The sequence below is a fragment of the Alternaria infectoria genome, assembly GCF_024043175.1.
Source record: "Alternaria infectoria strain BMP 0036 chromosome Unknown scaffold_20, whole genome shotgun sequence".
Lineage (NCBI taxonomy): Eukaryota > Fungi > Ascomycota > Dothideomycetes > Pleosporales > Pleosporaceae > Alternaria > Alternaria infectoria.
Window position 1 is genome coordinate 391390 of NW_026250709.1, and position 12310 is coordinate 403699.

The 12310-nt window shown below is 53.5% G+C and overlaps 8 protein-coding genes across 8 annotated transcripts; 5 read left to right on the forward strand and 3 right to left on the reverse strand.

Annotated features, from left to right (window-relative positions):
* Positions 1 to 266: 266 nt before the first annotated feature.
* Positions 267 to 670, reverse strand: SMG1 (Serine/threonine-protein kinase smg1; the record flags this gene model as incomplete). The annotated part of the gene is made up of 4 exons (XM_051500391.1): positions 267 to 311; positions 365 to 472; positions 521 to 592; positions 641 to 670. 4 exons carry the CDS (start codon positions 668 to 670, stop codon positions 267 to 269), a joined length of 255 nt encoding a protein of 84 aa, XP_051349479.1.
* A 277-nt stretch (positions 671 to 947) lies between these two features.
* On the forward strand, positions 948 to 2336 carry J4E92_009043 (uncharacterized protein; the record flags this gene model as incomplete). Its single annotated transcript, XM_051500392.1, has 1 exon — positions 948 to 2336. The coding sequence occupies one exon, from the start codon at positions 948 to 950 to the stop codon at positions 2334 to 2336; it is 1389 nt and encodes a 462-aa protein (XP_051349480.1).
* A 221-nt stretch (positions 2337 to 2557) lies between these two features.
* On the reverse strand, positions 2558 to 2865 carry J4E92_009044 (uncharacterized protein; the record flags this gene model as incomplete). The annotated part of the gene is made up of 2 exons (XM_051500393.1): positions 2558 to 2766; positions 2829 to 2865. 2 exons carry the CDS (start codon positions 2863 to 2865, stop codon positions 2558 to 2560), a joined length of 246 nt encoding a protein of 81 aa, XP_051349481.1.
* Positions 2866 to 3263: 398 nt separating this feature from the next.
* On the forward strand, positions 3264 to 3972 carry J4E92_009045 (uncharacterized protein; the record flags this gene model as incomplete). Its single annotated transcript, XM_051500394.1, has 5 exons — positions 3264 to 3297; positions 3347 to 3375; positions 3424 to 3485; positions 3655 to 3847; positions 3931 to 3972. 5 exons carry the CDS (start codon positions 3264 to 3266, stop codon positions 3970 to 3972), a joined length of 360 nt encoding a protein of 119 aa, XP_051349482.1.
* A 1803-nt stretch (positions 3973 to 5775) lies between these two features.
* Positions 5776 to 6939, forward strand: J4E92_009046 (uncharacterized protein; the record flags this gene model as incomplete). The annotated part of the gene is made up of 5 exons (XM_051500395.1): positions 5776 to 5929; positions 6246 to 6356; positions 6407 to 6534; positions 6637 to 6806; positions 6837 to 6939. The coding sequence occupies 5 exons, from the start codon at positions 5776 to 5778 to the stop codon at positions 6937 to 6939; spliced, it is 666 nt and encodes a 221-aa protein (XP_051349483.1).
* A 327-nt stretch (positions 6940 to 7266) lies between these two features.
* Positions 7267 to 8652, reverse strand: J4E92_009047 (uncharacterized protein; the record flags this gene model as incomplete). Its single annotated transcript, XM_051500396.1, has 1 exon — positions 7267 to 8652. The coding sequence occupies one exon, from the start codon at positions 8650 to 8652 to the stop codon at positions 7267 to 7269; it is 1386 nt and encodes a 461-aa protein (XP_051349484.1).
* A 769-nt stretch (positions 8653 to 9421) lies between these two features.
* On the forward strand, positions 9422 to 10721 carry J4E92_009048 (uncharacterized protein; the record flags this gene model as incomplete). The annotated part of the gene is made up of 2 exons (XM_051500397.1): positions 9422 to 9440; positions 9490 to 10721. 2 exons carry the CDS (start codon positions 9422 to 9424, stop codon positions 10719 to 10721), a joined length of 1251 nt encoding a protein of 416 aa, XP_051349485.1.
* A 266-nt stretch (positions 10722 to 10987) lies between these two features.
* Positions 10988 to 11740, forward strand: TMA22 (Translation machinery-associated protein 22; the record flags this gene model as incomplete). Its single annotated transcript, XM_051500398.1, has 4 exons — positions 10988 to 11030; positions 11077 to 11096; positions 11157 to 11244; positions 11325 to 11740. 4 exons carry the CDS (start codon positions 10988 to 10990, stop codon positions 11738 to 11740), a joined length of 567 nt encoding a protein of 188 aa, XP_051349486.1.
* Between the last annotated feature and the right edge of the window lie 570 nt (positions 11741 to 12310).

The following is a 12310-nucleotide window of genomic DNA, read 5'->3' on the forward strand; positions in this document are numbered from 1 at the left end:
AATTTGCCCAGCTGGTATCATGTGGGTACAGTATCGTCCTGTAGATATGAAAATGTCAACATAGATGTTCCGCAAATATCCTCTGTAACAGTAGTGCTCCGGATGAGCGGGCGTAGAAAGGGGCCCGGTGAGGCATACCCGTAAGTGTTCGCGCCTCAAACGCCCATGCGCCTTATAATGCCCAGATTCTGTCCATCTGCCTCGCTCTTGCTCTCGTTCGATGTAACACGGGCGCTGTATCACCCTTCGCTTGCGCGTGTAGTTTCCTATCGCCCGATCTTGGGTACGTCCTGGTTGATGCGGTCAAGCGCCTGCGACTTAGTTAGCTTTGATCTCTTGCCTCTCAGGATATGGAATTCCGTACTTCAAGCATGACCACGGCATTTCCTCTGATGACGACCATGCCGATGCGCACCTTCTCGCCGCCAGCCTTCTCCTCTAGCGCCTCATCGAGTACAATGTTTAGGTAGACCTGCGGTGTGTTAGCTCGATTCAGAGGTAACAGGGTAAGAGTACATACGTCGTAACCGCGGAGGATACCCATGACTTTGCGGCTGCCATTGAGCTGGACGAGAACGCGCTTCTCGAGGTACTTTACAAGGTTAGGTTCTGGAAGCTTGCGTCGGCGTGGTTCACTCACCTTCTTGAGTTCTGGCTGTGCTTGAGGCATCTTGACGGTAGTAGACTGTTTTGAGCTTGAATGTGGCTGTTCAGGTTCCTGGTGACGGCTTCGGGTGGCTTTGCTCGTGTGGGTCGGTCGTGAGCTGGAGACGCGCGTGGTGTTCACGAGCAAGAGCAGCGCTGCGCATGGTGGGATAGCTCCGTGGATTTTGCGGAGGGCCCGTGCGTAGGCGGCAGCCACGACATGTGCGCGCGCAGGCTATCTTCTGCTCTACAGCTCAAGATCCCTTTCTGATAAAGGAACTTCAACTACAAACATCCTCACGATGAAGCGATCCGGTTCCAACCGCGTTGCGCGCAAGATTGGCAGCTACGACGACGACGCATCCACCGACAGCGCGAACACCTCGCCGAGCGAAGTACAGAAGCCCACAGGTCAGTCACCAATTGTTGCGATTGCCAGCCTTTCTGACGTTGGGGAAACTCACAGCGAATCTCTCCAGGCCTTGTTGAAAGCTGGCGACTTAGGTGGCTCCGTACTAACTGGTCGTATAGTCGTCAAGCGGCCAACGATTGGTAAAGCGAAAAAGCGTTCTTCCCTACGAGTGTCTTTTGGCCCAGGCGAAGACGCGAACGATGGCGACGACTCGAGCGACGCAGCCGTTGTGACCCCAAAGAAGGCGAACCTCAGTCGCATAGCCCTGGAGAAGAGTGCGCAACTACGGGCGCGCTCACCCCTCGTACCTGAAGCCGCCCGCCCGACCGAATACAGCAAGGACTTTATAGCAGAGCTGCGAAACTCGACGCCGTCAACACCCCGCGACCTGAATACGTCCGCTGATGATGAAGAGGAGACGCAGGCCCTCGATATCGCATCGAAATTCGGTCCTGTCGCATCGCTAGAGACGTCATCCGCGATCCCCACGGAAGCCGAGATTCGCGAGAAGAAGGCGCGGAGACGACGTCTGGCGCATGAGGAGAACGCCCTCGACGACGAAGACCGCGCGTGGGCATCCGACGACCAGGGAGAAGACGAGTTTAGACAGCACAGGAACGAGATTTCTCTTCGGCCAAAAGACAAGTACGGAGAAACGCGTCTCATACACGAAGATGAGGACATAGCCGAAGGTTTTGACGACTTTGTAGAAGATGGCAAGATATCGCTCGGTCGCAAGTCAGAGAAGGAAGCACGACGAAGACGGCGCGCGGAAATGGCAGAACTCATCAACGACGCCGAAGGCGGTTCAGGCGACGACGGGACGGACGACTCAGACGAAGAGAGGAATACCGCTTTCGCCGCAGCTCAAGCCCGCGCAGGACGATACGGCCAAAAGATCGAAGATGAGGAAGATGGCACAAAGACTCCACCGCGCATTACGCCCCTGCCAGACCTAGACGAAGTCCTAGAAGGTCTCACGATCGATATACAGACGAAGCAGCAGAGGAAGAACCTGATCCTGCAGAAGCTACAAGACCTAAAGGACGACAAGGTTAGAATTGAGGAGCGCAAGAAGTACCTCCAGGAACAACTTCAGAAGACAGGCGACGAGTACGAGAAGCTGCGCCAGGAGTCGGGGCTTCCTGCGTTATCCGCAAATGGCGTTGAAGGAGGCCGCTTGATCACAGAGAGAGGTTTAGATAGTCTAGGCACCACGCCTCTGGCTGGCACGACACCCGTAGCTGGTAGATCTAGCGACGACTCTGATGATGAGTAGTGTTTGTTGGAATTGGAGTATCTAGCTCCAGCATGGAGATGCTGGGCCAACAGTATAGTAATACTATGAACATCCTTCATGAATGTGTATGAACGCTCCCGTAACGCCTGAATTCCGCATTCATATAATACAAGAGCCTGAAAGCTCAACGTTGATCGTATCCGTAAACTCCCATTCGTATGCAATATCTCCTCCATGCCCGTGACAGACCCCGCGCATGCTCATTTGTTCTCATCCAACTCCTTCCACACCTTCTGTATCTTCTCCCTCTTCTCCTTGGCCGCCTCGCGATTCTGCTTCGTCCGCTCGAGTCGCAGGCCGCGTAGGCACATGTTGACTTTGTATTTCGCGTCGGTGCAATTCCCGGTTACTTTCCAGATGAAGCCGCGGTTATGGCATTCTTCTAGTGCTGCGACCACGTCGGCGCAGTCTATTCCGTGGATGTTAGAAGGTGTGCGCTGTGGGTTGCGTGGAGGGGGAGGGGTGGCGCACTCTTTTGGACTTCTTCGGTGTGCAGATGGGGATGCATTGTGGGTTCGCGCGGGATGTGTTGTTTGTGAGGGTAGACGGTGCGAGGTTTGAGAGACTTGGAGGAGAGGGTGGTGGTGCTGGGCTCGATCGGACGGGTACTTGGAGATGTTGAAGTTGCCGACGAATCGAATCGTTGAAGATCTCGTGAACTGCGTCCGAGCGCGCGCCTTCACTTGTAGCCACTTTGTGTCGAACGCGTGAAGCCTCGCGAGACTTTGCGATTCCTACTCATACCGTCATTTACTGCCCTCAGTTCATAGTCAACAGTTTCTTTCTCTTTCGGTGTTCATCCCGACAGAGTACGCATAGAATCAAGAATCTTTTCTCCCCCGAGTTCCCCGCAACTACCGCCGACTCCTCACCACCGGGCACACGTCAAAAAGTCATATCGTCAGTATGGCATCCCAGCAGCAGCTGAAGAAGCAACAAGGTCAGTGGTCATATTGATTAATCTTTTCGCCCTCGCTGAACCAAAACAGAGCTACAGACGACATATCAAAACTACAAGGTAAGAACGGTTCACAAAGGCGCGAATGCTTAACTGATCTTTTCGAAGAATACACTCCAAACAATTGCCTCAAAGATTGGCGACATCGAGCAAGAGACAGAAGAGCACAAGTAAGTTGCATAGCACCATCACTACGAAGCCACACCCGGCGATCGTTCAAACCTTCCCACACCGCTCGTCCCTTGCATCAGCCTTGCATTGCTCCATGACTTGATGGTTCCAATATCTCACACCGCTTCATGTTCCCATTACAACATAATCAATACTGACACATACCAGACTCGTATTGGAGACGTTGCAACCATTGTCAGGAGACCGGAAATGCTTCCGTATGATCAACGGTGTCTTGACCGAGCGAACGGTCGAGGACGTTGTGCCGATCCTGCAGACCAACTCTGATGGTCTTAAGCAGGCTCTGGAAGAGCTAGTCAAGCAGTACAAGCTGAAGCAAGATGAGATGGAGAAGTGGAAGGTACGTCATCAGTTGCACTTGGATCTCACACAGCGTTTACCCAGGCTTCTATTTCGATATCGAGTAACTAACTTCCCTTACAGAAGAAGAACAATGTCCAAGTTGTCCAACAGCCAGGGCAGTAGAAGATACCAGTGATGCAGCAACTCTTTGACAGGATGGGCACACGGCATATGCTGGGAGCCACATGAGATGACGCAGACGAGTACGGCAGCGATATCTCCGGTGACTGGAAATAGGGTAGATGGATCGGGACCCTGGCAAAGGGGTCTGCGTGTTGCAAGACGGAGTATACAGACGTAATAGGGTCTCTCCGGTTTCCGAACTTTGCACAGCAGATCAGGCCACGACAGAACAGCACAGCCTCTTGATGACAACGAAAGGCTTTCCGGTGAATGAGGTCTATATCGATCGTGTACTATACCTCCCACGAATTACGAGAATCTTGCAATGTCACGATTGAACAAGCCACGACAGACCCGGGTCGCTGGGCTTTCAGCTACCATCCTACCAATGATGCCGCACATGCAGCCTGAAAGACCCCACAAGCTCGCAACTACGTATGTGTCTTCATGAAGTGACTGATTCAGGACTGCGCCGTTGTCCCGGCACGTGCTCCCAAACCCAGGGGTCTCTGCAAGATGCGTTGTCCAGTCGGCTCCCACTCAAAGCAACGCACTGATCTGCACCATCTCACCCATGAAAACGGACACGTAGCTCATAGGCTACCAGCAAAGTCTTCACAGAGAATGACGAACGGTCCGGGGGTCGAGTCGTTAGTGGCTGACTTGAACGTCATCTCGTGTTGGCTTAGTGAAGCTGGAGCAAGGCTGTATGCAATATGCGCGAGGGCCCAACGAACAGCGAAGACTACTGACGTCGACGACGGCCTGGGATGATGCTAGAAGAGGCTTGGACAACACACGTTCTCGCTGGATGTCATCTGTGGCTGCAGTGGTGAAGACGCGGCAGAGATATGGACGTGGGGTGGTGTTGGTAGGGCTGCCGAATGAGCTGCTGATGCGACTCGCATACAGGATCGCCAGCTAGCTCGAGGAGTCTGCAGTAGTAGGCCAGGTTCCGAACAGACGGTATGCCGGTGCTATGACCGGTCCGAATATTGAAGGACATGCACGGTATTGTAGGAAGCTGCGCGTTTGAAAGCGAATTCGGCGCATTGTTGCTAGGCATGATGTGAGAGGAGCTGGTTCGGCACGGGCCGGGATTGGTGCGGGCGGCCGAATTTCTCTTCGTTCTCACCATTCGATTCGCCCGTCGAGGTAAATCCCCAATCCACCATCTCTCCGCGCACCAACGCTATCGCGCGTCCAAGCTCCATCTTCCCCCATCTTCTCCTCGCGCTCCTATTGGCAGGCGCGTCGTCAACTGCTCCAACGTCGCGACGTCGAGTCTCGATTGACAACTGCCACGCCTAACTGCGCCCGAATAACGCCCTGATTCAAGCCGGTCCGCCTGCATATCGTCCCACCGCTACTCGCAAGACACGGTCTGTGAATCGCCAGTGTCGCACGCGGTATCGTGCCCGCCGCCCGTAACACACCAACTCCGCCGTGTGTCGCGACTGCCCGATCGCGGTCGCGCCTGCCACTGTCGCAAAGCGCTCCTGCCAGCTCCATCGTGGGTGCGACGCCAGCATCGCAGGTAGCCCCGGGCGTCACCACGAGCCGTAGTTCACTCGACGCTGCCTTGCGCCGTGCTCTCCGCTGTCGCAGCTCCCCACGTACGTTAGCTGCATCCCAAGCTGGCCGCTGCATGCCACTAACCGCTTCCTTCGCCAGGCCTCTCGTTACACCACTGACCGCAGGTTGCATACTCGGCCGCCAAGTTGTCCCGTCGTTTCTCCCAGTGACGTGGTCGCCAACGAAATAGTCGCCAGCGCATACGCTTCCGAGCAGGCAACCGATAATATGTCGGCCTCTCCCCCAAAGCAGGAGGGTGTGGAACCAGTCCAGTCGCCTGACGAAGAACAGCCCATGGACAGGAACACAGAGGAGAACACAGCTCAGATAGGTTACGAATTCGAGGTCAAGGAGCAAGACCGATGGCTTCCAATCGCCAATGGTACGTCTATTTCCCTTGCTGCCTCCCGCTGTTTTGATTTGCGCACCGTTTCGCTCCCATCTGCACGTCGACGGATTGCTCCAACGGGCGTCTCTGGATGCCGACAGTTCCTCGACTCGCGCGTCTCTGCGTCGAATCACCGCAACTCGGCAGCCACTCAGGTCTGCCGTGTGCCTGGAAAACGGCCGGCGTGCAGCCTGCGAAATGTCGTCCTCTTCTCCACACTCGTCCCTTTCCCCGCCCCTTTCGACGCCAAAGAGCACAAACGTGAATAGCAGCACGGCTTCGGATGCTAACATACGTAACTTTGCTCCAGTCGCGCGAATCATGAAGATGGCGCTGCCCGAAAACGCCAAGATCGCCAAAGAGGCGAAAGAATGCATGCAGGAGTGCGTGAGCGAGTTCATCTCCTTCATCACCAGCGAGGGTATGTCTCACTCCAGCCCTGTCCGAGACCGCCACTGATTCTGCTGCCAGCCTCCGAAAAGTGCCAACAGGAGAAGCGCAAAACCGTCAATGGCGAGGACATCCTCTTCGCCATGACGTCGCTCGGTTTCGAGAACTACTCGGAAGCCCTCAAGATCTACCTGTCCAGGTATCGCGAAGTAAGCTGCCAACTTTTCCTATACCCCCTTTGTCCTTCTTTTGTTGCCTACTATTTGGCCGAAACGTTTATCTGAACTATTGGTATTGATTGGTGGTACGAGACCCTCCTCGCAAATCAGAACAAACCACCCACTGGGCAGTTCGGTTCCGCAGGGCCCGGTGGGCCCGGTGCAGGTCCCGAGAATCAACAACATGTACTGAGCGGCGACTCCGAAATGACCGAAGACGGCACAGCCTTTGGCTACACGGTCCACAACGGGAACGGAAACGAGTACTAGGTGTCTCGGGCTCTGGCGATCAGCGAGGAACGAGAAGAGGAGGGAGACGATTGCAACAAGCAGAAGCAGTCGTATGTCAATCCGATCGCCGGAAAGGAGATTCTCCCGAAGGAGGAGAAGGAGTGATGAAGCTAAGGACACCTTCGCTATGGTCAGATTGTAACAAGTGCGCAACTGTCGCTCACAGTCGGTGGATCATGTTTGAGGTTATCAGGGGTAGGATGCAGGTGCATAAATACTCTGATGTGTTACGATTGGTTGGAGTAGGTCAGGACATACATGGGCAACCACGATACCTTTTGGCTTTGCCGGATTGCTGGTCTAGATATTTCTTCTTGCTCACACGAGCTTTACAACATTCGTTATATCCTTTTGATCAAATATCATCAACTTCACGACAGAGCGAACTAGTTGTCTTCTTATTGGTGTGGCGTTGATGCTTGATATGCATGTCTAATTGCTGTTGGCGGCTGCGGCCTGTCTCCGAGCAATCAGCTGACTTAACGGCACATCATCGTCCTGTTCGTCGTAGAACTCCACATCCTCATCCACTCCAAAATCCTTCAGCCGTTCGCCCTCTGAGTTTCGCCAAGCTGCCTCACCTTCCCGCTCTTTACCATTCTTTCTACTTTCACCGTCTTCTTCTTCCTCCACATCATCACTAGCATCATCCCCATACGCATAGTCTTCCTCATCCCTGACCATGTCCCCATCCATCTCATCCTCCACCGCATCCCTCTCCACAGCCCCAGCATACGGTCTCCGCCTCCTTACGGCATCCTCCGCCTGCCTCATCTTGAACGCCGCAACCGTATCCTCAGCGTTCAAGTCCGACTCCGCAAACCGAAACGCATCCGCATTCACCGCCGTCGCATTCCTCCTATACGCCCGATCGGGATCTGGAGGCGGCCAAACCGTGCCTTCGTCCTCAAAGCCATTCGTTTCATAGGATAGACCACTGCTCAAACTAGGTGTCGGAGCCAAGGGATTGAACCACTGCAGCGGGTTCCTCGAATTCATACCCTGGACAATGTTTGACCAGATACCGATATCGTATGGGAATTCCTGTTTCTTGATGCGTATCTTAATTCCGTCGGGACTAGGCAGATAACCGCCATACTGGCGCGCACGGCGTAGAAGCGTTCTGTGGCGTTCGATTTCCCAGCCTTCGATTGTGGTTTGGTTGATAGCCAGGCACCAGAGGTTTCTCAGTAGTAAGACGCCGAGGATGAAGAGGGTGATTGAGTTTGTCAGGAGGACGGCGAAGAGGTGGCCTAGTTGGAAGGGCGTGGGGCCGAGGTAGGACGGCATGTCCAGGTTGGACCAGAGGTGGGAGAGGCGGATGAAGAGGAAATATTGGAGGAGTGAGAGACCGAAGGTGGTGTAGAGGAGGAAGCGCAGGAAGTGCGGGAAGGTGGTGTGGCTGACGCAGTTGTTGGTCCAGGGGCAGTGGTGATCCATTTTGGGGATGCATCTTTTACACTCCTTGCAATGATGCGCTCTAGGTGGTTTCGCGGCGTCGCATTTCCGACACCATTTCCGGCTCTTCCCTGCGATATCCAGTCCTGTCTCTTTGCCAGATGCATCGCCATGTTCATCTCCCTTTTCAGCACCTAGCTTTTTCTTCACAGTCCAGTCCTTGGGTATGGTCCCTGCATCAACGAAAACACTCTGCGTATACGTAATCCATATCAAGACCAAAATCACATTCGACACGATGAGTTCATTCTTCGTAAGCGGAGCGGGTTCCAACTGCGTCAACAGCCATTGCGAGGGATAGCCGAGGAAGAAGATGAGGACGTAGACAGCTGGGACTGCACATTGATTGATTTCCATCATGCGAGTGACATTGGGGTGGAGCTGTCGATTTGATGGGAGATGGGAGAAAAGGCAGGATGACGTTGCGGATGTGGAAGGGAGGTTTCGCGTCGACTAGGGTTGTTTGCGGATGTGGTGGATCGCGAAGACACGTGATTGGACGATCATGTAAAAGCAATGGCTCACACCTTTCATTCGTCCGTCGCCATCCTCTATCGACAACACGATCGCGACCGTCATCACCATTCTCACGGAGCTTTCGCAAGCTCTGTTAATAAAGCGAATGCCATGGCGCTCTCAACATGGCCGTTTTTCCTCCTCATACCCACTTTCGTTCTAGTACACCTGTTCGTTTCGCCGTACACCAAAGTCGAAGAGTCATTCAATATTCAGGCTATACATGATATCCTCGTTCATGGAATACCTACAGAGAACGCAGATCAGTTCTTGACGGCGAACTACGATCATGTTAGCTTCCCGGGGAGTGTGCCGAGGACGTTTGCGGGCGCGTTAGTTTTGAGCGGGTTGAGTAGGCCTGTGGTTGGGTTGTTGGGGGATATGGCGCAGGTGCAATTGCTCGGTGAGTGGATTTGGGGGTATCGAATGGAAGATGGAAAGGCTGATTGTGGGGATAGTGAGAGGAGTACTTGGACTGCTTAATGCGGCTTCGCTTGTTGCGTTTGGGAGGAGCGTGCAGAAGGCTTTTGGTACTAGTGCTGGGGTTTGGTATGCGCTGTTCCAAGCCAGCCAGTTCCATGCTATCTACTATGCTTCGAGGACGCTGCCTAATATGTTTGCTTTCGTTTTCAGTAAGTCACATGAGGTGCTTCGTACATCTATTGGCTTATATCGATCCAGGTAATTTGGCCTTGCGAAGCTTGGTGCTCGCATACACTGTACCATGGAGTACCTCCAACATCTCAGGATACTACCGGCTGTGCTTATATCTGCTCACTATCGCCGGCGTAGTTTTCCGCTCGGAGTTAGCGATCTTAGTGGGAACAATCACCATCTACTTGTTCATCACTCGGAGGATATCCATCATAGGTGTCATCATTCCAGCTGGACTTGGTGGCCTCGTCATTGGCCTACTCTGCACCGTACCTCTGGACTCATTCTTCTGGCAATCTTTCCCGCTATGGCCTGAGTGGACGGGATTCTACTACAACACTATCCAAGGGCATTCAGCTGACTGGGGTGTCTCGCCATGGCATTACTACTTTGCAAATGCCTTGCCACGATTACTGCTGAACCCCGCAACCTATTTTCTTTGCATACCAGTTGCGGTCATGAACACATCGACATCTAGACGAAGCTTGGATCTTCTTGTTCCACTGCTCAGCTTTGTGGGGTTGTACAGCTTCCTTCCGCACAAGGAATGGCGCTTCATCCTCTACGTGATTCCAGGTTTGACTGCCGTAGCTGCCGATGGAGCAGCCTGGATCTGGAACCGCAGAACAAAGTCGGTCGTATACGCCACTCTCAGCTTAGCTCTACTAGGGTCAGTTCTGGTATCATTCATTGCATCAACTGCGATTCTCGGCATTTCCAGCCTCAACTACCCCGGCGGTGAGGCCCTTCACACGCTACACAAGGAGATGGAGCACCCGGCTAGAAATCACTTCAACGTATACTTCGACAACCTTGCTTGCCAAACAGGCGTCACGCGATTCCTCGAGAGCCACAGAGGACCGCAGACAGTGCTCGATGTCCTGGAAGCACAGGACACTTTGAACAGCAGGACATGGACATACGACAAGACTGAAGACCCAAACGTCCTGTTGGACCCAATGTTTTGGATCAAGTTCGACTATGTTCTTGCCGAGAGCCCGGAGAAGGTTATAGGTAGCTGGGAAGTGGTCCATACTGTGTATGGGTTTGGCGGGATCAGGCTTCTGAAACCGGGAGAAGAAAGTGGCTCGCTGGTCGAACACTCGGATAAGACCACTTCGCAAGATAGGTGGGCGTCGAAGATTGCAGCAACATGGCATGGGCTGGAAGGGTTGCTGAGGAATGGGGTGTTGAGAGGTTACTGGGCTGAGATACGGATGGAGCCGAAGATTCGTATTTTGCAGAACCAGATGAAGTAGTCGTGGGAAGTAATGAGCAGCCACCACCAAATGTGTAATAATTCAGTCGATCTTTCCCTTGGATGAGGTGGTTGTTTGGTGAAAGTGCGCGGGCGTCACTCGCGTTGAAGGACCCTTGCGCTTCGCATACCCCGCCACGCGGGCTTTCTGCCCCACCAAGCTCTCTCTTCCCAAGCATCGCGTCGACACCCAGTCCCACCACTCAACGCACCACTCTTTGACACCTCAAAGCACCTGAGAGTCTGGAGTATATCACACTGCACAACATGTCAGCCGACGCGTTACCGAAGCCCGTCGTCTACTGCGGAGGCAAGCGATCCCACATTCCATTGCGACTAGGGCTAACAAGAAGCAGTATGCAGTCTACCACCTGAAGTAGGTATGACACCGAGACGCGTTGAGAGGGAAATCGCGACTGACTAGACCAACTAATAGTACTGCGAGTTTGGCGGCACAACGAAGAAGTGTGAGGAATGGCTAGAAGAGGCGCATCCAGATCTGCACGCGAAGCTGTACTCAGCAGGTACGTAGAGTCAACCATATTGGGAAGCCCATGGCGCGCCATTGCGATATACAAAATACGGTCTGCTGACTCCCCTCCAGAAGCGCTACAGCAAAACATGGCCTCCCTCTCCGTCGACGCCCAAAAACGCGCCGAGAAGGACGCCCAGAAGAAAGCCGCCAAAGCCGCAACCGCCGAAGCACGCGCAGCCGAGACGCGCGCGTCGTCCAAGATCCTCATCAAGCGCATCGAGCGCAACAAGCGGAAATACGTCACCGCCGTACAGGGTCTGGAAGCGTTTGGTCTCGACATCAAGAAGGTGGCCAAGGACTTTGGCAAGAAGTTCGCGACGGGGTCAAGTGTCACCAAGATCCCGGGTGGTGGCGAGGAGATTACGGTGCAGGGTGATTTGAGCGAGGATATCTTGGAGTTCTTGGTGGACAAGTACGATGAGGTGCCGGAGGATAACTGCGAGTTGATAGAGGATAAGAAGAAGAAGAAGGCTGAGGGGGGTTGAATCGTTTGGCGGGGTGATCGGTGTCAGGAGATGAAGTGTATATCAGCATAAGCATAGGAGTTGTTTGCTGGCGCGTGTAGGCGCAAGTTAGAAGATGAGGAGCTCATGGCTGGAGGCCAGTCCACTGTAGAGGGCGTAGCTTCGTGTTTATCTGCATCTATACCTTCGTTGCAACATAGCAGTGCATATGCCCATATAGTAGGGCTATCGACGCGTCCCTTGTGCTGTAATATCCGAGATGAGAAAACATGCGTTGTCCATTGTACACCTTCGAGACGTATCATATATCTGCAAATGTAGTATCGCGATAATAAAAAGAGTCAAATCATCCTCGAAGCAAATTATGATACTCATTTAGCATTCGAAGGATACTAGCTGCGGATTACGCGTATGGGATGTGGAAGGGTCATGATGAATGGTCATGGCACGTGCGTGCTTAGCTGCCTGTCGGGAGCTCTATCATTTTTCTCGGGTCGTTGCCTCCAGCGCTCTCACTATATAACCAACCCTAGGGCGCGCCCACAGCCCGACTTATATCAATCGCACGGCCTTTTCCTTTTCTTCATTTTA